Source organism: Sarcophilus harrisii, chromosome 6, assembly GCF_902635505.1.
Source record: "Sarcophilus harrisii chromosome 6, mSarHar1.11, whole genome shotgun sequence".
In the NCBI taxonomy this organism is placed as follows: Eukaryota; Metazoa; Chordata; class Mammalia; order Dasyuromorphia; family Dasyuridae; genus Sarcophilus; species Sarcophilus harrisii.
Genome location: NC_045431.1, coordinates 192,114,111 through 192,136,333, shown reverse-complemented (window position 1 = coordinate 192,136,333; position 22,223 = coordinate 192,114,111). Strand labels below are relative to the sequence as shown.

General features: G+C 50.9%; 2 protein-coding genes and 1 long non-coding RNA gene across 11 annotated transcripts; 1 reads left to right on the top strand and 2 right to left on the bottom strand.

Annotated features, from left to right (window-relative positions):
* Positions 1-6: 6 nt before the first annotated feature.
* On the top strand, positions 7-12,076 carry TTC31 (tetratricopeptide repeat domain 31). 9 transcript variants are annotated; one of them, XM_023506161.2, is made up of 15 exons: positions 7-92; positions 314-399; positions 3,853-3,955; positions 4,082-4,368; positions 4,484-4,567; positions 4,742-4,798; positions 4,996-5,094; positions 5,212-5,379; positions 7,213-7,264; positions 7,670-7,760; positions 7,865-8,006; positions 8,121-8,255; positions 8,661-8,935; positions 11,491-11,574; positions 11,788-12,076. In XM_023506161.2, exons 1-15 carry the CDS (start codon positions 53-55, stop codon positions 11,795-11,797), a joined length of 1,713 nt encoding a protein of 570 aa, XP_023361929.2. In that variant the 5' UTR covers positions 7-52; the 3' UTR covers positions 11,798-12,076. The 9 variants fall into 9 exon arrangements, with proteins under 9 accessions (XP_023361929.2, XP_023361932.2, XP_023361931.2 ...); XM_023506164.2 differs by having other exon boundaries at positions 4,993-5,094; positions 8,121-8,225; positions 8,664-8,935; XM_023506163.2 differs by having other exon boundaries at positions 4,993-5,094; positions 8,121-8,225.
* Positions 3,951-6,935, bottom strand: LOC116419884. The gene is made up of 3 exons (XR_004230220.1): positions 6,837-6,935; positions 6,481-6,654; positions 3,951-4,100 (listed from the first exon to the last, which is right to left on the bottom strand). It is a non-coding gene; the product is annotated as an uncharacterized LOC116419884 (long non-coding RNA).
* Positions 12,077-15,175: 3,099 nt separating the features above from the next.
* Positions 15,176-17,836, bottom strand: LBX2 (ladybird homeobox 2). The gene is made up of 2 exons (XM_003773486.3): positions 17,527-17,836; positions 15,176-15,570 (listed from the first exon to the last, which is right to left on the bottom strand). The coding sequence occupies exons 1-2, from the start codon at positions 17,834-17,836 to the stop codon at positions 15,176-15,178; spliced, it is 705 nt and encodes a 234-aa protein (XP_003773534.1).
* Positions 17,837-22,223: the final 4,387 nt, after the last annotated feature.

Here is a 22,223-nt window from a genome sequence, read left to right as displayed (position 1 = left end):
TTTGGAGACGAGTGATTCCCTCCTTCTGCTTCCGGGGCAGTGAAGGCGGGAGATGGCGCCAGTTCGAAAGAGCGACGGGCGCTTGCGTCTGGGTGAGGGGATGTAGAGGTGGAGGATGAGGAGGGAAGAGCCAGATGGGGGGGCGGGCGCGGTCCTCGCTCTCTCCCGAATTATTTACCTCCCGCTTCCGCTTCCGATCGGTGGGGGCGGGGCCGGGAGCGGAGGGCGTGGTGGGGGAGGAGGGGGAAACGGTAGGGGAGAGAGGATCGGGAATGGGGCGGGGCCCCTGATGCGCCGGCCTTGTCTCCCGCAGCGTGCCCCATCCAGGACGGGCCCCCGCCTTGGGATGCCGAGCCCAGGTTCTGCCGGGAGTTTGGGCCCGAGGATTATGGAGATGAGGTAGAGCCTCACGGCCCCCTCCCCCCCCCGGCCCCGAACCCCAAGCCGGGGGAACACAGTTCCCCGCGGCCCCGGATGAAGGCTAGACTTGTGGGGAACAGTGGGAGCCCCCGCGCCCCCGCGCCCCCGCGCCCCCGCGGGTGGGTCCCGGCGCCGCAGAGCCTGGCCGCTGCCACCAGGGTCCGTGCTAAGCACTCTGGTGCCCCCGAAGATGTTGGAGGAGAAAGGCGGCCTTGGAGGGTTTATCCAAGGGGTTAGGGCAGTGGCTGCACGGAATCAATAAGGGCCAGCCCCGCCCGGCGCTTGTTAAACTTGGCCCCCTCTGGACCCGCTCAGCCAAGACATTGTTACTGGGCCCCTTCTCTGGGGGTCAGGCAGGGGTGGTGACAGCCCATCTTTTTACAAAGCCTTGAGCCAGGTCCCGGCCTCTTAAACTGGGGCCCGCCCCCCGTGCGAGGTAGTGCCCTCGGGATGTGGCCGGTGCGCCGGTTCATATGCCTGCGCACCCAGCGGCTGTAACAGCCGTCCACAAAGGGGCTGCGAGTGGGAAAGGACACGCGGAAGTGCCTGCTGTATGCCGGGCGCTGCTAAGCAGGACGAAGAGGAGAATTGGTTAGTCCTGGTCTCCGTGTGAGGCGCCGGATTTGAATAGCGGCTTGAGAGGGGCTGGAAGGCAGGGAGGAATCTAAAACATTTCCAAGAGGGGTCAAGGCAATCGGGGACCAAACTGGGTATCAGGAAGCCCTTTCTACTTTGGTTTGTGTTTGTATGGGAGAGAAGTGGAATTAAAGGCATCTGGTTGGCACACCATGTAGGGCTGGGCGGGGTGTGAAGGGTACTTGGGTTCCGGTCCTGCCTGATAAGTAGCTGCCTGCTCCTAAACAAGTCATTTAATCCCTCTCGGTCCGTTTCCTTGTCTCTAAAATGGGATAAGTGTTTCCCAGCAGTACAGGGAACCTCAAAAGATTTGATAGATGGAATGCAACTCTGAAATTGTTATGGAAGTGTTAGTTGTGTGACCATGAAAGGAAGCACCGGTCAGGCACTGCTAAGCTGCAAAGACAAAAATAAACCCATCTCTGTCCTTTCAGGGAGCTTAGATTCTTTCCAAAGATGAAACACGTGCACGTAGAGAATATACAGAAGTTACAAAAAGCAAATACAAGGTGCTTTCAGAGGGAGATAGGAGCTGAGGGGATCAGAAAAGGTCTCCTGAAAGAGATGATGCTTGAAGTGACCTCTGAAGAAAATTCAAAGTTAATTCATTCCAAGTATGTCAGTATCCCTTGAAATATATGAAGTAAGCTAGTGAGAGAGAATCTTAGGAGGGGAAAACTTAGCTATATAGACTAAGGTGTGATACCCAAAAACAATTATGGAGCAAGTGAGAAGGCAGAAATAGCATTGGGAACTCAGCAACACAGTTCAATGAATATTAGTTTAGTTAGGCAGTTTTATCTGTAGTGGATCAAGTCTGCTTGGTCTGTCTTTCTCTAGTAGTGAGTTGAATAAGGAAAGGAGATGTCAGTAGTGGAGATAGTCCAAGTATGAGTTATTCATGTCAGACAAACAGGCCCAGGATGGTGCATAACGATGTTGATGCCCCAAGAGAAATTGATAGGATTCAATAAGGAAAGAAGAAACAGTGACCGAGGAGAAAGCTAGAGCTGGGAAGGGAGTATACAATAGAGATCCAGAAGTGAGAGAAGGGAGATGCAAAAATGTAGGTTTGCCTTGATCTTGTGTGATTGATGATAGAGTTAGAAGTTGCTGACGTCAAGAAGAAAAAATGTCGAGGGGTTAGGGTTTTTGAGAATGATGGCCCAGCTGCAGGGATTTGTCCATGATCCCTGCAGTCCTTGAGCAGTATCCTTAGGGAAAAAAAGAATAAAGAAATGACAGGAAGAAAATGTTTCTCAAAAGTAAAACAGAACAGTACACAGGAGGACAGGCCAGGAGACTGAGCATCAGAGGTGCCCCCACCTCTTTCAGTTCTGTTATACTTTTGACTCTAAAGGAACCTCCATGAAAGAACCAGACTATCAGGGGGTCAAGTTGAAGACAGGAACTCTAGGGGATTATATTTCCTTCCCACTAAAGAGACAAGACCTCCTAAAGAGCTAAGGAATAGTCCTTCTTGCTCATAACTCCTTGAACTGAGGGCTTCAGAATTTGGAATTAAAAATAAAAGTGGTCCATCTCCTCTGATTATTCCATACCCTGTTAAGACCTCCCTCCCTTCTCCTAACCCTAAAGCCTTGTCACTTTATTAAGGAGTTGGAGCTAATATTTTGAGGTGGGGGAGGGTAATTGTCCAGATCCTCAGTGGAGATAACAGAAACCAGCTGTGCCTTCATTACTTCCTTGCTGATTTCTAGCCTGTTTGGCCCCATAGGAGTCCCTCCTTCACGTGGTTGGGTCCCAGATCATTGTTTTATTGACATCCATGTAAACCAGACATAATGTTATTTTAAAGCTTATTTTAATTGTAATGATTTTGTTTGGTGTTCTAATCGAGTCCAATTCTTTATGACCCCATTTTGGGGTTTTCTTGACTGAGATATTGGAGTGGTTTGATCATTTCCTTCTCCAGCTCATTTTACATATGAGGAAACCTGAGTGATCAAGTAATGCAGAGTCTCCCTGGGTTTTCCTGATTCCAGGTCTGGTTCTCTATCCCCTATGCCCCCTAACTGCCCTTTAATAGCAATGGCATTTATATAGCTCTTTAAGGTTTTCAGAGCTTTACAAATATCGTCATTGATTCTCACAACTACCCTGGGAGATAAATACTAGTATTATTTCTATTTTACAGATGGGGAAACTAAAACAAGCAGAGGCTAAATGACATGCTTGGATTCATACATTTTGTTAATGTCTGAAATAGGATTTAAACTCAGGTCTTTCTCCCTCTTCCTCCCAGTTTAGTGCTCTATCCAGTGGGTCACCACGTTGCTTTTTGCTCCCTAGACTTTCTTCAGTCCCTTTTGTCTAGTAATTCAGAAATATGGCTTTGTTGGTGAGCTAGAGTCTTGGCCAGGCAGAAAAGGAAGATTGTTTAAGCCCTGCTTTTCTACCCATATGCCTTGGACATTAGCTATATTTGGTGAAGCAAATATCTTAAAAGACCACTTTTATACTTCACTGATATGATTAAGTGACCCAATTCCTATATCCCCAGTAGCTACAGGTCATTCTGGGAGCAGGAGCCCAAAGGCAAGGGAGATTCCTAAACAGAGATTTAGGCCAGGTATGAGAACCTAATTCTACCATGACCCTTTGACCCCTGTGCCTCCTGTTCTGGGAGGGAAATACTCCTTTCTTCCCAATACCAGTGAGTAAACGTTTTTGAAAGCTGGGATTTTTTTTTTTTTTTTTAAAGATCATTTGTACTTTCCTGCCCTTTCTTTCCCAGTATTTCTCCCAATTCTGCCCTCCATTCCTCCCTTCTAGGACATAGTAGTTTTCCTTCGGAGGCTCATGGCATGTGACCCCCATGGCCGACACCGAATCCGAATGAATGGAAACAATGGTAGACTACAGCTGTGGCATTATGGTGAGGAGGTCTTGAGGAGCATCTGGTAGGGCCTGGGATGTGCAGGGATGCTAATGGGACCACCTTGGGGAGGGGAGTATAGAAGCCTCTGCTCTTATCTCACTCTTGTCCATATTTTCTTCACAGACCCCAGCCTGGATGATTTCTATGATGAGGAGGAGGAAGAAGGGGAGGGGGAAGGGGAAGGGGCCAGGGGTAGGAGTAAAAGTCAGAGTATCCTTTGTGGTTTCCAAAAGTCCCTTTTATGCCACCCCTCCAGAACTTGGTCCAGTCCCAGTCCCAGCCCCCCACCCCGGCCTTGGTCAAGCCCCAGCCCCCCACGATCAGCCTTTTCCCGTGGCCGTCCTCCCAGCCCTCTTGGCCTATCCCTACGCCAACTGGAAATGCCCCAGAAGCTGCTGGTGACTAAGGAGGTAAGAACCCTAGATTGAAAGCCCTTTCCCTGGTGCTGTGTGTTACTTCCATATCCCATTAATAATTGTATCCTCCTATACAATTTCTCCTTGTGCTCCATCTCTTTTTCACCAGGAAGCTGATCGCTTGGCTGAGGAGCTTGTGGCTGAGGAGGAGCGAGCAAAGAGACGAGCAGAAAAGAAACGACTAAAGAAGAAGGTGGCTGGGGAGGGGACTCTTTGAAGAGATGGGGGCGGGGAGATAGGGAAGTTGATAGGGCCCTTGAAGAAGGGCCCAACCCCTTGTAGTGAGACTTCTTCATATGGGGTGGGGGGGGAATAATCTCAGAAGACTGCATAGAGGGGAGGCTCTCACCTGATGGGTAAATTGCAGCGACAGAAGGAGCGGAAACGTCAGGAGCGAATGGAACAGGAGAGTGGGGTGGGCAAGGTGAGTGTGTCCGGTGGGGGAGGGGGAGGGGGGGCAGGAAGAATACTTGGGGAATTGGGTTTGTAAAGATTGGATTAATGAGGAGGGACAGAGGGTGCATGTAAGAGGACATGGGGTCATTGTGGGGGTGAGACAAAGTGATTGGCCTAGGAGGGTGGCTTAAGTTGACACTACTTCTCTTGAACATCTCTAAGCAGGTGATGGATGGGGCTGCAGAAGCAGCAGGCCCAGCACCAGGGGCAAGCAGCCTTACCTCCAGCCCCCAGAGCCCTAGTCAGGGTAGCAGCAATGAAGAAGTGAGAACTCTTTCCTTCCTTTTCCCTGGACCTCCCAAGTTCTCCTTCTCATTCTCTACAGCTTGCCTGTCTCCTCATCCCTACTCTGACCATCACCAATTTCTTTCTTATGCATAGGAAGAATTGGATTTGTCAAGCACCTTTGTGTCCCAAGCCCGGCGCAAGGTTGGTGACAGGCCTCCAAATACCCGAAGAGATAAAGGATTGAGCCCTGAGCCCCACAGCTGGAGCCACCAGAGCCAGAGCCCACAGGAAGGGAGCAGGAGTCAGAGTCCTCAGCCAGAGGTGAGGTCATAGTGAGGGCTGGGACAGGTTAAAAAAGGAAGATCTGGAAGGAAGGGTAACTGCACAGATTGGACTCTTTAGAATAGGTGGGGAGCTGGTTCTTTAGAGGAAGGCCATTTGCTGAGAGTTTTCCCTTTTCTCCATTTCACATCTTCCAAATACCATCTGCCACTACTTCCTATTTCACACTTTTGCCTCCCATTCAATGGCCCTTCTTGCCTTGGCAAACTATTCTACATGTACAAGTGATCCTACTCCATCCCACCTTCTCCAGCAGATTTTCCCTCTCTCATTTATCTTCAATCTTTCCTTATCTACTAGCTGCTTCCTTACTACTGCCAAACATGGCCATATCTCCCTCATCCTCAAAAACTTTCCAGGATCCATTGTTCCTCTCCCTCCCATCCTGCCTTTGGTGGCTGAACCCCTAGAGAAGGCTATCCACAGTAGGTTCCTCCTCTTCCCTTACTCTCACTCTCTTCTTAACTCTCATCAGTCTGGCTTCTAACCTCATCACTCTCTCCAAAGTGACTAATGATCTCTTCATTGCCAAATCTAATGGCCTTTTCTCAGTCCTCATCCATCTTGACCTTAGCCTTTGACCCCTTGTCCTTGATCCTCTCTTCTCTCTAGGTTTTTGAGACACTCTTCTCTCCTGGTTGTCCTAACTATTTGAACCGCTCCTTCTCAGTCTCCTTTGCTGGATCTTCATCCAGGTCATGCCAGCTAACAGTGGGGATCCCCCAAGACTCTATCCTGAGCTCTCTTCTTCTCTTCCTCTATATTGTTTCACTTGGTGATTTCATCAGCTCTCATGGATTCAATTATCATCTTTCTGCTAATGATTCTCAAATCTACTTACGCAGTCCTAATCCCTCTGCCAATCTCCAGTTTTGTGTCTCCAGCTACTATGGGACATCTTGGATTGGATGTCCTGTAAACATGCTCAACTCAACACGTCCAAAATTGAATTCAATTATCACTTCCCTAAATCCTCCCCTCTTCCATTCTTGCCTGTTATATAGAGGGCTTCCCCCCTCCCCCCAGTTTTCCAGGCTCACAACTCCTTATTCTCTTTCCCCCCAACCATATCAGTTTTACCTCAGCAACCTCTTTTTGGTGTATCTCCTCTCCTCTACCACTGTCACCATCCTGGTAAAGAGCTTCATCACTTCACTCCTGAATTACTGCAGTAGTCCAATGGTCCATCCATCTGTCCTCTCCCTCTGTTCAAGGGAAGCTGTGATCCCCTATGTGCCAGCAGCTCCTATTCTCCTCCAGAATCAAAGATAAAATCTTTTGGTTTTTGTTCAGAGCCATTCATAACCTTCCCCAGCCTTTTTCCCATGTTCCTAACCCTCCTCCCACCACTGCCTCCCCCAGCAAAGCAGTGCAGTGCTACTGGTCTCTGTTCCTTGGATTCAGCACTCCATGTATTCCAGGTATCTTCCACTAACTTTCTTCCTTGCCTAGAACTCCCTCCTTCCTCATTTCTGCTTCTGGGCTCCCTTGCTTCCTTCATGTCCCAGTCAGAGTCCCACTTTCTACAGGAAGCCTTTCCCGTCCCCCTTAATTCTAGTACCTTCCCTCTGTTGATTATTTCCAGTGTTCTGGAATTCTCGTATGTAGCCTATATTTACAAAGTGGTTTGCATGTTGTCTCCCCATTAGACTGTAAGCTCCTTGGAGCAGGGACTGTCTTTTGCCTTTCTTTGTATCCCCAGCGCTTAGTGAAGTACCCAGCACATAGTAGGCACTTGATAAATGTCTGTTGACTGACTAGGACTGGAGATAGAGTGCAGCAACTTTCTCCAGTTAATATCTCCATCTCTAGGCACTCCCTGGATTACAGGCAGCTGCCTTAAGGCAGAGCCAAGAGTTAGCAGGTAAGATCTTCCCCTGACGCTTTACTGACCTAGGCCCTGCTGGTCTGGTAGGGGCACCTGTGTCCCCGCATCTCCTAGTAGATTATGACTATGGTGCTAGACGTCATCTAGTCCAGCCCTCAGGCAGCTGAGGCCCAGCAAGACAAAGGTGACTTGCAAAGGGAGTAAGTAAGTGTCCAAGCTGGAATTTGTACCCTAAATCCAAATCTGGCACTTTCCTCATCATGTCATGAAGCCTTTGTGCAGTCCCTGTTCTTAGGGATTCCTTACTTTGATGGGAAGAAAATGGAACCTCCTCTAAGGGAGCTCCTAATCAATTAGGAGAGACATAAACATTGTCCCCAGGAGACTCCTGGTAAGGATGGGGAATCTTCATCCCAACTGAGCCCTAATCTCCTTCCCTAGAACTGGGTACAGCTGCAGCCTGGAGGGGCTTGTATCAGGAAGCTGTGCTCCTCTTCACGAAGGCTATAAAGCTCAACCCTCGGGATTACAGGTGGGTGGGGACCATGGGAAAGGGTGATGGCTTGGATTGGGCTGGATTGGGAGGAAGATGGCTTATGAGGGTACCCTGACCTCTGGTCCCTGTGTCACCTACAGACTCTTTGGGAATCGGTCGTTCTGCCATGAGCGACTGGGCCAGCCTGGCTGGGCCCTGGGGGATGCAAGAGTTGCCCTCAACCTGCGACCACAATGGCCCCGGGGCTTGTTCCAGTTGGGCAAGGCTTTGGTGGGACTGCAGGTATTGGGGACAAGGAAGGGAGGAGAGGCAGAAGGGATAAGATATGTGAGTGTTAGCTTATGGTTATATATGTGGTTGACTTGACTGACAGACTACTTCTCCCACTTCTCACAGAGGTTCAAGGAAGCAGCTGATGTGTTCCGAGAGACTTTGGTCATGGATAAGTCCCAACCAGATGCTGTCCATGAACTCCAGCAGTGCCTCCTTCAGCTCAGTCTGGTGAGGGGCCAGGCTGAGAGTCCATATAAAGTAAAGTCCTCCTCTAAGTACATCCTTTCTCTCCTTTTTCCCTGCCCCTCTTCTCCCCCCTCCGCCCCCCCCATTCTCACTCCACAGAACCCTGAAAGGGGAGGCTTGGGAGGGAATCCACATTGGCAGCACATGGTCAGGAATAATTTCCTCCCGCTCTACAAACTGAGTCTGGAGAAAGGAGAATAGAAGGGTAAAGAACTTAAGGATTCTGAGGAAGTAGTCTTGGTTGGGGTGTTGATGGAGAGGTAGGATCACACAGATCAGAGTTTTCTGAAAACCCTTAATCCTCCTTTGACTTTAGAACAACCTGTTAGATTGGGGAGTGATATGGAGAGGGAGTAACAAAGGAGGACCTGTGGGGAGTGATGAAATGGAGTAATGGTGGGGAGATTCTCCTCTCAGCAGGAACATCAAGGGGGAATCCATGGTGCAGCTTTGAAACCCAGGACTCCACAGCAGCTATCCCACTCAGAGGCAGGAGCCCAGGGCTTACTCCCTCTAAGTCATTCTGCCACAGTATCCCCTCGGATCCAAGGCCTCCTGCCTCCTCCACGGTTCCCCTCTGCTCTCTGGCCCATCACTCAGACTCAGAGTGGTGGTTTCTGGTCCTCCCAACTTCAGGATTTCGCCAAGGCAAGGAGCATTCTAGGACAGCCACCACGCCTGCCTCCATCCAGGTGAGGGCCTGCCTGTGTCTGTGTGTATCTGCCTATCCACCAAAGAGGCTGCCTCTGTCCATCCCTGTGGGCAGGCCTATAATGTCTATTCCCCATTTCTCAAGAGAGGATGGACATGGTAGTTCTCTGTACATCTATGGGAGTGGACTCATTGCTTTTCTCCCAAGAGAGGGGATAGCCATACTCAGCCCTGCTCATAAACTCTGGCACATGTAATGTGGCCTTCTCGGACCTCACATTGACACAGTTGCTAGGTTCTGAGTAGCACCACAGTAGTCCAGGCCATCTATCTGAGGTGTTATTAGTCATGAAAGGCTGACTTAGGGTAGATTCTAAGCTCATGTCAGAGTTCACTTTCTCTCCCTGTTCTTTTGTTTGGAGGTGGTCACTAACTTCTTTGAGCCAGATGCTTCATTCTGCAGCCATTGGCACCCCTACTTGATATGGGACTAGTGCTTGCTCCCTCCCTTCCTGGATGGAGGATCAGGCTGTTCCAACTTAAGAAATGATCCTCTGTTTTCCTCAGAGTATCTGAGGCTGTCAGTGTGGGGGTGGAGTATGCCCAAGGTAGCTTGGGGCCCTATTTGTGGCTGTTTCTTTTTTGTTGTTGAGTTGTTTTCAGTCCTGTCTAGCTCTTCATGACCCATCTGGCATTTTCTTGACAAAGATGCTAGAGGGGTTTGTATTTCCTCTCTAGCTCATTGTACAGATGAGGAAAATGAGGCATACAAGGTGAAGTGACTTTTGTAGGATCACAGAGGATCTGAGGCCAGATTTGAATTCAGGTCTCTCTGACTCCAGGCCTGGCACTCTCTAATTGTCTCTTTGTAACCCTTTTTACTTGGAGTTATCATGTATCTAGAACTAAAGTTCCAAATTAGAGGGTCTTAGATCCAACCTTCTTATTTACAGATTAAAAAACAGGCCAGAAGTGAAAAAGTGACTTACACTCAGTTATATGGCCCTAAGTAGCAGAGGGGGAATCTCTTTAAAGTTAGCATCTAGTCCATCCTTCCCTAGAGGCATGGTATCCCTCAAGAACATTCTCTTACCCACCCCTCCCAGTCTTGAAACATTACTTGGAAAACTCCCTCCTATAGCTTTTTTTCTGTCTACCATCCAGGAAAACATTAACTCGCATTGTCAACTTTCTCCCAAATCTGTTGTCCTGATTAATTCCTAACAGGTTTTGCCTATGCTGAAAGGGAAGGGGGATGAAAGAGGTCGGAGGGAGAAGAGTTATCAAAGTCTTTTTCTTTATAACTGAGTATCACTTTCTTTTGGGGCTCTCCCCACAAAATATATGATATATTCAAGCCCTTCCTCCCCCGTGTCTTCTCTAGGCTAATTCTTCCTAGGTTCTGTCATTCAAGTATTATTTAAATGGCATAGCATCTAGTCAATCTTTTCACTTCACTCCTCTGGACCTATTCCAGTTTTTTCAGTGTCCTTAAAGTGTGGCACATAAAACTGAACCCAGTTATTTCAGATATGCTCTTATTTTCCTTGAACTGTATACTACATCTGTGTTAATATTTTGATAGTCACATCATACTGCTACTTTATCTGAAAATTGCATTAAATCCTAAACTTTTTTCACATGAGCCAACTTTTGTACACCTTGCTACTGTTATCCACTGTGTTAACTGTCCTTTGATTCATGAAGTCTGAAATTCCGTTTGCCCCTCTGTGCTTTCATTCACGTTGTTGACACTCTCTGGGTCTAGTCCTTCAGCTCCCTGTACCTCTAACCTTCTTGTCATCCTGCACACTTTCATGAGACTGTTAAATGCTTTGCTTAGGTGTACGGTATCGGGTATTCCCCTGATCTACTCAGTCCAGTAATCCTGTCACTGAAAGGAAATAAGGTTAGTCTGGCATGAGCTCTTGATGAACTTAAACTGCCTCTCAGTAACCCTTCCTTTCTGTTTTAAGTGTCATCTTCTATTTCGAGCCTATTCTAAACCATCTTCTTTCATTCATAATTGATCCTAGAATTTTGCTGGAAATCATTGTGAATTAAAAGACATGCTCTCATTTTTATATGCCCTTCAAGCTCACAGACTTTTCCCTAATATACTACAATGGGTTACAGATGAGATTTCCTCAGAAATGTGAAGTCACTTCACATTACATGTGAATTAAGTGAAAGAATCTTTAAGCTCCCCATCTGAACATGAGATCTTTAAATGTTTCCTGAGCTACCATTTGCATAAACCCTGTGAAGAATTGGGTGTTCTGGGGCAGGAAGGTGGTACAGTGGAGAGCACCAGCCCTAAAGTCAGGAGGACCTGAGTTCAAATCTGGCCTCAGATACTTAACACTTCCTAGCTGTGTGACCCTGGGCAAATCACTTAACCCCAATTGCCTCAGCAAAAAAAAAAAAAAAAAAAAGTGTTCCCTCAGATCCCTGCCCTTCTTTCTGCTACCTCTCTTGGGGAGGAGTCATGCCCTGGGTGTCGGGGTGGTCTCTGACCATGAGTTTCTGGGGTGTGGTGGGAAGGTAACAAAGCTGCACCCTTATAACCCTTCATTGCTTGCTTGTACTCTACCAGATTTGGTCCCCGACCGTTTATCCTGCCGGTCCCAGTTCCAGTTCCATTACCTTCAGTTCAGCACCTTCAATTGCCAAAAACCTGGTAAGGAAACTTTCTTCTTTTCAGTCCTCAACTCCCTCTGATTTTCTTAGACTCCCCCTGCCCACATTTACGCAAATGAACAAAAAATTTTCTCTTCCCTTTCAGCAACTATACTACGCTCTTCCCTCTCAGTACCTGCTTTCTTCCTGATATTTTCCCTTCACACTTCCAGCTTTGGTCTCCCTTCCCTTTAACATCCTTCCTTCCTCATAGGAGCCTCTAGCAAAGTCTCAAGGCCAGTGCAGCGTGTGTGAGCTTCATATGGGTCCCCATTTAGGACCCTGAAGATGATTGCTGTTGCTAGGGGCCTGTGTGTCCTAAGGCTCTGGGTCAGGGCTCACCTCCAGCCTGATGCCTGGTGTCTGATGAAGGTACTGTACTGGCCAGATTTGGTTACTGGCAGATGAGGCAGAGCTTTGTGCTGGGCCCCCTTGCATTCCAAGTCCAGGAACTGAGCTCAATAAAATGTTCTTCATCCTCAAACATCTTCTGGCCTTTTTCTATCAAATACATCCAACTTCTCCCTTCTCCCTGAGGTATCTGTCATATCAGGGAAGACTTCCTGAAGGAATTAGCTGGGAGATGTCTGAACTGGGGAGTGGGGCCTATATAGTCTTGTTCCCATGAACAAAGGAAGAAGGCTAGATGGGACATCATGGAAGTAATTGCCCAAAGCCAACCCTCTTACTCCTGAAATTGATTTCCCCCTTCCTGACCCCCCATGGTGCCATGAAACCCTTAATTATCTGGTCTTAGAAACCCCTTTGACTCCTCCCTCTTCCTGACTTCCCAGTCAACAAATCCTGTCCTTTCTTCCCTTCCAGTGTCTCTTCTCCGCCCAGACTCCACCAGCTTAATTCAATGCCTCTTGTTACCTCCTTGCAGGTAACCTTCCTTCAAGTTTTTCTCCTACACCCAGTACCTAATTATATTCCTTTCCAGATTTCCCCATCGATACTACTGAAGCTTGGCCTTCACCTAGCCCACAACATTTAAGTCCCAAACTTTACATACTCTTCCAATAAGCTAAATTTATTCTCTGCAGATTTTGGCCTTGATAGGCAGTTTTCCCTTCTTTAGAAACCCTCCCTTCTTGCCACCTTATGGGAGCCCTCTCAACCTATCAATTATAGGCCAATTTAAATTTACCTCTTTAAGGAAATATTCCTTAGCCACTGAGGCTAGAATGGATTTCTTTCCCCACTCCTGGAACCTACCCTTCGTGAACTATGAATTTATGGGTGAATATCACAACTAGATATGAACTCCATTTTAGAAAGAAGGGAAGAGGCCTAAAAGTGAAGTGATTTGAAGACATCACACAGTAAAGTAGCCAAGTTAGGATTTGACTTGGACCTTTTGATTCACTTTCTTCCATATTTATCTTGTCCCTCATCTCAGATAATATTGTGCTCCCTGGGGCTAGAACCCACAGACTTACCCCAAAGCCCTCATTTTACAGGGGAAAGGACCCAGCAAAATTTCAACCAGCCAGAGCAGAAGGGAGTGCAGATTAACATTTTATTGGGTCCAGAGAGGCTGGGTTGGGCTTGGGAGAGCGGGTGGATGATTTTTTTGGAGACATTATAAATGTGAGGGGGTGATTGAGGGAAACCTTACCTGGCCTAGAACCCGGTAAATAACCACAGAATTCCCCTTTCCTTTCTCTGGTCCAGTAAGCTCCTCGCAGCCCCTCCTCCCTCCCCGTTTGATGTGCAGACAGGCCCGAGGGAGGAGTGGGGGCGGGGCTGGTAATTAATCACTAGTTAAAGGAATTAAACTCAGCCGGGTATGTCAGCAGCCAGCGGCGGCCCGGTCACCCGGGAAATTACCGGGGGACGGGAGAGGGACAGCCTCTCCACCGTGTAGGGGGTGGGGAAAGTCTTCCCAACCCTACCCTCCCCCGCCCCCCCAGCCAGCGTCAATGGAGGGGTGGGGAGCAGCTTGGGAGTTGTTGCTAAGGGAATGCCTTTGTGTTGCTCTCGGTAACGTGTTCCCGCTCTGTTCTGTGCGAGCGGGCGGCCGCCTGTACTGCGTGCGGTGTATGTGTTGCTCAATGTGCGTTACTAGGGCGGGTGCAAGCCGGGTTACTGTGTCCCAACGGCGCGTGTGACTGTATCTGTGTGTTGTGTCTCCGCCGGGAAACTCAAACAAGGCCCAGCTCCGGTCGCGGGGCTGGTGACTGTGTATCGCCGTGCGGTTACCGTTGCGCGGTAAGACGTTACAGTGTCCCCCGAGCACTTCATTGTCTCGGCGGGAGCGCCGTTAGCCACGCAGGGGTTAGCGCGCGTCCGGGAGGAGGTGTGCTGTCCCTGTAGCCACCGGACTCTGCTTTTGTCCTCAGTGCTCTCGCCTCAGTTTCTACGCATCCCACGTGTCGCTCTGGGTTGGATCCGGGTCAAGGTCATCATTAATAAACTCTTGGAATGAGGAGGGGATAGGGGAGGTGTTTGTAGAAAGGAATTCCGAGGGGTGCCCTGGGGCTTAGTGGATTCAATTTAGAAACGAAGGGCCGATGTCACTTGTGGGTGAGGGAGGAGAGCAATTTGGGGAGTCAGCTCTTAAAAGCCGGGGGGGAGGGGGGAGAGGTACCGGGGAACGCACCCCTCCCCGATTTCAGGCCTGCAATCCGTATGTACCAGGGTTGCTTAACGCACACGGGCCGCCAGCGTCTGTGGCCTGCTCCCACCCTTTCCGCTCGCTCGCAGGAGAGGAAAAGCGAAAAGCCGCGTCGGATCCTCTTTATTCACACTGACCGGGGGCGGGGGCTGGAGGTGGGGAAGCGGCTATAAACTGCCGGATGTCCATGCGAGGCAGAGGAGACCCGACTGACAGGGCTTCGGCCATCGCTGGGAGAAGCCTCCGGGCAGAGGCTGGGATACAGACTAGCATCTGATTAGAAGGGATCCATGGGAAAGGAAACGTGTGCTACTGGGGGTTCTTAAAGGAGGGGAGGGGACAGAATAGGTGAAAGTTTATAGGGGCCGGGGAGCCCTAGGGTTCAGAAGGCGGGAGCTCGGTGGGAAAGGCGGAGTTAGCGCCAGAGGGATCCCTCAGCCTAAAAGAATGAGGGATTGGGGGGGACGGCGGTATAGTCAGATTGGGACTAGGTTAAGAGAAAGGGCGAATAGACATCGCAGAGCCGAGGAGGCGACTGGGATAAGGAGGAACACTATCGAAGACTACTGGGTTTTCCAAAAAATTGAGAAAATCGATACATCTCAGAAGCACGGGTTCAGGAGTAAAGAAACCAGCTTCATAGAGAAGTTTAGGACCCGTAAAGGGGAGTGGCAGGAGGAACCATGCAGAATCCTGACCCTGCCTTCCAAGCACAATAGGAATAAACGGGGGAGGGGTCCAGTGATGCAGTTATTCTGGGACGGAAAGACCCCAGAGAATGGGAGGATGGGATAGTACAGAGGCTGGAGTGGAGGGACAATGAATGGAAGGAGAACGGTGTACGAATAAATCGCCAAACCGAGCAATAGAAGTCCATCAGGGACCCCGGATCCTCTGAGCTGACCCAGTGAGTAATCTTGAGTCGTGATAAAGGCTGACAACAGCAACCGCAGTAACCCGGAGCCAGGGCCAGACTTTTTCGTCAGTCGTCTACCTGGATCTCCTCATCTGAAAGCTCGGGCCCAGGGTCACTGCTGGGTTCCGGGTCGGCCGGAGGCTGGGAGCCTGGTTCTGGCAGAGAGAGGCTCAACCGGCGGAGAGCTGCGGGCGGCAGGGAACGCAGCGAGGCCACGTCCGCCTTCATCTCCTCCACGTCCCTCTTGAGTTTGGCCCGGCGGTTTTGGAACCAAGTGATGACTTGGGCGTTGGCCAGACCCAGCCGAGCTGCCAGTCCATCTCGCTCGGCTGGAGCCAGGTACTTCTGGAAGACGAAGCGCCTCTCCAGCTCCAGCACCTGCTGCGCGGTGAACGCCGTGCGCGACTTCCGACGCCTGCGGGTCAAGGGCCTGGGGCTCAGCGGGCTCAGTGCGGTCCGATCTGCAGGAACAGGAAAGGGTCAGGGACATCATGAAGCCTGGACCCGGCCCTGGACCTTCCTGGGATCAGGCCGGCCGGCCGATATTGCGGCAGAATTTGGGTCATTATAGTGGACTGCGGACTTCTCCACAACCTCACGGCGGAATCTAGCTCAGAGTTCAGGGAATTCCCTAGACACCCTGGGGTGGGCACTGTTAAAGCCCGGGAAACAGGAGGTGATCTATGAATTCCTCATGGGCAAGGAGGGTCCGGCAAGACCAGAGCCTAGGCCACGAGGCTAATAACGTGTAAGGGTCCTTTCGGCCAAGCATAGGCGGTAGGTAACTCAAGGCCCCTGGGAATACTAGATTATGAGCAACCCTGGGAGCCAGCAGGTTCAGGGTGGGGATTGCTCTTCATTTCCTCCCAGCACAGGGTGTTTGGCTGGGGGTGGGGAGAAGAGGGTCGAGTGAATTCACAGAGAAGACCTGTTGATGGCTTGATTGATTGGGATGTCTGAGACAGAGGTGGGGGGGGGGGGAGCTGTAAGGCTGAGAAGAACTGAGGGACTAGGGCAGTTAGGGTTGGGGAGGGAAGCACAAAGAGGTAGGGAGTCGAGAGGACAGAGGTAGGCAATTAAAGGAAAAGGGAAATGGGGGAGGGAGCTGGAAGTACAGAAGGTTATGGAGAGGAGAGGAGTTTCATGGGGTAGAGAGATGCAGGAGAGGGCAGGGGATTGACTGGTGGGATTGATCTGAGCTTCAGGATAGGGGCCTCAGCAGCCAGGTGAGTTAAAAGGGAGAGACCAGGGGCTTCCCTCTATGACCTCTCCTTCAGTTCTTAGGGCTATTTCTCTGGGATTTCAGGGCCTTTCCCAGGCCCCCTGACTGTCCCAGTGGCTTGGCTCACACCTTCCCCGGCCCCTCCTCCACCTCCGGATAGCCAAACGGGCCGCTGCAGGGGTTAGAGCCTCGGAGACACAAGCACAGCGGGGGAGGGATGAGCCTGGAACCTCTGAACCCTACAAACCTGGGGAGACACGAAGGCGGATCCTAAACCGGCTTGGATCTCTTGCTATCTCGCTCTTTCTTCATGTCTGTTTCTGTCCCTTTGTCTTTCTCAGCCTACCAGGATTTTTTATCATCTTTGTTGCAATGTATAGAATAACAGTAGCTGTCAATCCACCAGTCCCAACGTCTGATTATCTTCCCTTGGCTTATTGTGGTTGTGTGTGTGTGTGTGTGTGTGTGTGTGTGCGCGCAGCCCGCGCGCCCGAGCATTTGGGAGCCAGCGCATTCTCTGCGGGTCGGAACTGCCCAGAGGGCTCAGGTAGGACAGAGACCTCAGGCAGCCGAAGGAAGGACCCGACGATTGTCCTGCACAGATCTTCGACACCCAGGGAAGACGGGATAGAGCTGCCCCGGACAGTACCCTCGGCAATTCGAGCTGACTCAGGAGGAGGCACACGTCGTAGCCCGAGTTTTCGAAGGAACCGGACTCCGAAGAGGGAGCAGGGTGTTGGAGAAGGGGAGACGGGTTAAAAGGGAGACTGAATGGAAAACGGGCATCACTGGGGGAAAAAAGCAGGAGATCAAGGGGAAGAAAAGAATCGAACCCACTTGGGAGAGGAGAGGGGAACCCCAGGGAAAGAGAAAAAAGGGGTAAATACAAGGAAAAGTGGAGGTCGGTAGAGAAGGGAAACCAAGGAAAAGAGGGAGGAGGAGAAAGGAATAAAGGGGAAAGGAAGTCTGGAGAAAAAGAGGAATCGGGATGGAGGTGTTGAGGAAGAGGAAGAAAGGGGATTCGGGAATGAATAGATAAAAGGAAAAAAGTATAGAAAAGGGGATAGAGGAGGAAAGGAGCAAGTAGGAGTCGGAGGGGGAGGCTATTGAAGGGGTGCACGTTAAAAACAGCAGTTTAAGAACCCCCAAACCCCCTCCCTCTAACTGGAATCTCAGCCAAGCGTCTGACCCCTACCTTCGGCCGCCTGCAGGGCACTGCCGTCGAGCCTGCGGAAGGTCTTGCTGGCTAACTCTTCTAGCGCGCAGAGAGGCGAAGTAAGGCCCTGGGCCGGCACTGGGACTGGGACTGGGGTCGGACGAGCTGGCGGACCCAGGATGTCAGCTATGCTGAAGGGCGTCAGCGGCTTATTGGAAGCTGCAGGCGGCGGCCCGGACTCCTGGGCCGAGGTCATGTCGGGGCCCCCGGGCCAAGGGGTCCCCGCCGCCCGGGCAGCCAGCTTCGCGCCACCGTCTCTTCTTCCTCCTCCGCCACCTCCTCCGCGCATCCGCTCATGCTCCGGGCCCCGGGGCCCGGGAACGCCCCGTGCTGCCCCCCGGGGCCCCGGTCCGTGCCCAGCAGACTGAGCGGGGCAAACCTAAAGCTGCTTCTTTGCCTTAATCGGGCTGCCCTACGCCCGCCAGCGGAGCCTTAGCCCAGCCTTAAAGGGCCTCGGGGCCGGAGGCGGCAACTGGGTGGGGAGGGGGGGCGGAGCTTGCGGCGGCCCCCGAGCTCGGGGGCTGCGTATCCTTCCTCCAGACCCAACCCTACCTCAAGGGGTCCCCAGCTGTTCTGGTATCTCAGTTCTCAGACTAAGACCCAGGTGACCCTAGCTCGGACTGAGGAAGTGACTTTTAGATTGGGAGACTCTGCCGGACAAGACACAGTGCGCTACCCCGAATGTCCCCAATCCCGGCTCTCTTCTGAGTCCTGCTCTGATGGCTACCATCGAGCCTATCCGCTCTTTACTCCTGCCTCTTTCCAATCAGCTTCTTTACTCTGACGATTATCACCCCTGTCCCTTAATTGCCAGACCCTGTGTCCCCCTACTGTGCCCCTCATCGCTGTCCAGTCTGGGCCCCTAACCGTAATGGGAGCAGCCTCTCTGGCCCATAAAACTGCGGGCGATAAAAGGGTTTTTTTTTTTTTTTTCCTCCCTCGGCCTCAAGAGCTTTTAAAAGTTCCCAGCACAAGAGTTGGGGGGGGGGGGGGGGGGGGGGGGGGGCGATAAAGCCAGCTGTGAGGGAAGAGGGGGTTGGATCCAACTGTGACCGGACCTAGGGGGCAACTGTGTCCACCTACCTTTTAAATCTCCTGGTTTAGGCCCACTCTTCTACAAACCCAATCCTAATCTACCCTCCTCCCCATCCCCATAGAGAGGATGGGTCTACAAGACAATGGGGGTGACTGCACCTGGAAATGATTAGGGATGCGGGGATGTGGGGCTAGGGCACTGCTCAGCTTCTGTAGACCGACCATAGCTGGGCCGGGGGAACAGCCACTACCTAGTCCTACCGCCTTTTGTGTCTGGCACCCGCAGAACAGTGGTTGCTCAGAGTAGTCAAAGCCACAGGGCCGTAGTGGGCGTGGGGAAGCCAATTGGAGGAGGCAGGTGAGGAGGTATAGAAACCTCAGGCTTCTTGGAGCCTTCTGCCTCTGGGGCCTAGTCCATAGCCTTTTTCTTAGTACTAGTTCCATTCTTTTTTTTTTTTTTTTTTTTTTTAATAGCCTTTTATTTACAGGAGATATGCATGGGTAACTTTACAGCATTAACAATTGCCAAACCTCTTGTTCCAATTTTTCACCTCTTACCCCCCCACCCCCTCCCCTAGATGGCAGGATGACCAGTAGATGTTAAATATATTAAAATATAAATTAGATACACAATAAGTATACATGACCAAAACGTTATTTTGCTGTACAAAAAGAATCAGACTCTGAAATATTGTACAATTAGCTTGTGAAGGAAATCAAAAATGCAGGTGTGCATAAATATAGGGATTGGGAATTCAATATAATGGTTTTTAGTCATCTCCCAGAGTTCTTTTTCTGGGCATAGCTGGTTCAGTTCATTACTGCTCCATTAGAAATGATTTGGTTGATCTCGTTGCTGAGGATGGCCTGGTCCATCAGAACTGATCATAATATAGTATTGTTGTTGAAGTATATAATGATCTCCTGGTCCTGCTCATTTCACTCAGCATCAGTTCGTGTAAGTCTCTCCAGGCCTTTCTGAAATTATCCTGTTGGTCATTTCTTACAGAACAGTAATATTCCATAATATTCATATACCACAATTTATTCAGCCATTCTCCAACTGATGGACATCCATTCAGTTTCCAGTTTTTAGCCACTACAAAAAGGGCTGCCACAAACATTCGTGCACATACAGGTCCCTTTCCCTTCTTTATAATCTCTTTGGGATATAATCCCAGTAGTAACACTGCTGGATCAAAGTAGTTCTATTCTTTTCAGTTCCACTCTCTCACTGCCAGGTCCCATGCCCAGAAGCTTACCTCCCTCCTTGCCCCCCATTCTCTGGCCTCCACTTCTTTCTCCCTGTTTCCCGCTTTCATTTCCCACTGTCGGAGAACTCTGCAGTAGCGTTCTTCTCCTTTTCTAAGCCTGACTTTGGCCCCTTAGATGCTCCAAAGGCTGCAGGTTTGATTTCCAGGAGGATTCTGACTTTTGTTCTGAGCTGTCTTGGCGCTCAAGACCTATTTAATACCACTGGGACAGGTATGGAACCAACTGGGAGATAAAAAAAAAAACCCAGGAGGATTAGGTGGTGAACTGGTGTTGGAAGAGGGGCCTAGTGGAAGCCATCTACACACCTCCCCACCACCACCACTACAGAAACCCAGTGACCCAAAGGGACATAGACACACGAAAGGACAGAGGCACATGAAAATCACGGCCAAAGTGAGGTCAGTGCATGTTTCAGAGAGTGCCGGTGTCTGTCCCTGCCTCTACAATGAATGGGAGTTCCCCCAACAGCCTCAAACTTCAGATAAAAAAGCTTGGATAGACAGAGAAGTACTCGGTCCAGACAAGGTAGGAGCTGACCCCCAATCCCCAGGACTATGGGTTGGAGACCTAGTCTGAACCCCAGGCCTGGAGTCACTCCCAGAGCTTTAGGTGACCTTGGAGCCTCAGGTTGGCTAGGCATCTGACTCCAGTAACTTGTAACTATTCCGGGAGGGAGACTCACATAGGATCCTGCACATACACTGGAAAAGACAAACAGCATAGATTTACACAAAAAGACCCAGGAACATAGTGAAGCGGTGAGACAGTGAGACCCACAGCTTGGCCATATAAGCACGAGCACACACACATACACACACACAGAGCACACAAAACACACACAGATCTCCGATTGTCTCCTGTGGGCCGTGGCCAGGACGTTGACTACTATGCGATCAGCCCAGCGCCGACCCGGCTCGGGCGAATTTCACGGAATCCTGCTAGGCCTCAGAAAATGGTGCAGGGAGGTCAAGGGCTGTGAGCCGCCCCCCCCCCCCCCCCCCCCTCCCCCGGCCCAGCTTCGGCAGCCGGCTCTCAGGGTCTCTCGGGCTCTGTCTGACCCGAGTCCCGTAAGACTTCTTCACAGTCATCCCACGGCTCACTCCAGGGCCTCGGCAACCGGCTTGGTAAAACCCCAATCTCACGCTCCTCTACACACGCACCAACACTTATATTCCTAAACACACAAAGCAAAAGCAACACACGCCGCGGTCCGGGCCATCCCGGGCAAACGCTCGGCACTTCCTGTGAGGGGGTGAGCGGGAGGCAGACTTGGACACCGACAAACGGGGGGCGGACTCCTGGGTCCCCACGGTTTGACACCCGTCACGGGGGCCTCCTCCCGTCTCTAAAACGGCTTTTGTTCTTTTGAGCCTCTCGGCACTCTCCTCCCCGACCCGAAAAGCCAGGGGATTAAGGAAGCCGTGCGGCCGGCCGTTCAGCCCGCGTTCCCTGGGTCGCGGGCTCTCTCTGTGGAGGCTGCCGGGTCTCGCTTCCTTCCATTTCTTTTTCACCTTCTCCCGCCTCTTGCCCAATTGTTTATTGGCGACCTCTTTCCGTCCTCTCCTGCCTCTTGGGGGGGGGGGGGAAGGGGGGGCGTCTGTGTGTGGGATTGGGTGTTACGCGGTTTCTATCTGTTCCTCGGCTTTCTCGGCCCTGGGAGGAAGGAGGGAGCCCGGGCTGTGCGGGAAGGAGCTCACATCTCCAGGTAAAGAGCCTGCTCGGTTTTCGACCCCAGAACAGCAGCGCCGGGAAGGGGCCTGAGCAGGAGCCGGGACACTCTGGGAAGTGTTCATTGGGCAGAGCCAGCCCGTTCAGGAAACGTCTCAAAGACCACATAGGACACCCGAAGCGCATGTACTCGAGGGGGACATACACACAGCCACAAAGGGCACCATATCCGCAAACACGGAGCGCGAGCATTCACACACAATTGCGCAATTACACAGAATAGACACTTCACACTGGGACTGACTAACGGTCAAAGATCAGAAGGAAGCCAAGTGTGGAGGTTGGCTTAAGTGATTCAAGAGCCTCTCAATTGGTTATTTCTGGGAGGAGGGAGACCCCCCTCCACCTCCCCGCTCCTCCGCCGGCAGAACGGGGAGCTGCCTTTCTTCGCTCAAATCAATGTCTGTCCCATAGATGTTGTTTCACTTAATCTGTAATTAAAGTGGGTCCCAGGAGAGGCCCCATGTGCCCCTCCTCCCAGCTCCAGCCCTCAGCCCTGTCATCCCTTCTCCCGAAGCCCTCCACCTAGAGAGGCTAAGAAATACACCACATAACTCACATAGGCACAACACAAAACACATACAACTCTTGAATACCCATTCAGAGCCCAAAGATAAGTCCCGTCTCTAGAACCCAAA

Bases quoted from the DNA above. Each gene is read 5' to 3' on its own strand.
- TTC31 (XM_012552388.3), top strand. From the start codon at position 53: ATGGCGCCAGTTCGAAAGAGCGACGGGCGCTTGCGTCTGG. The intron at 3,956-4,081 runs GTGAGGAGGTCT...TTTTCTTCACAG, and splicing joins ACTACAGCTGTGGCATTATG to ACCCCAGCCTGGATGATTTC. The intron at 4,799-4,992 runs GTGAGTGTGTCC...AACATCTCTAAG, and splicing joins AGGAGAGTGGGGTGGGCAAG to CAGGTGATGGATGGGGCTGC.
- LBX2 (XM_003773486.3), bottom strand. From the start codon at position 17,836: ATGCGCGGAGGAGGTGGCGGAGGAGGAAGAAGAGACGGTGGCGCGAAG. The intron at 15,571-17,526 runs GTAGGGGTCAGA...CTGTTCCTGCAG, and splicing joins TGCCCTGCAGGCGGCCGAAG to ATCGGACCGCACTGAGCCCG.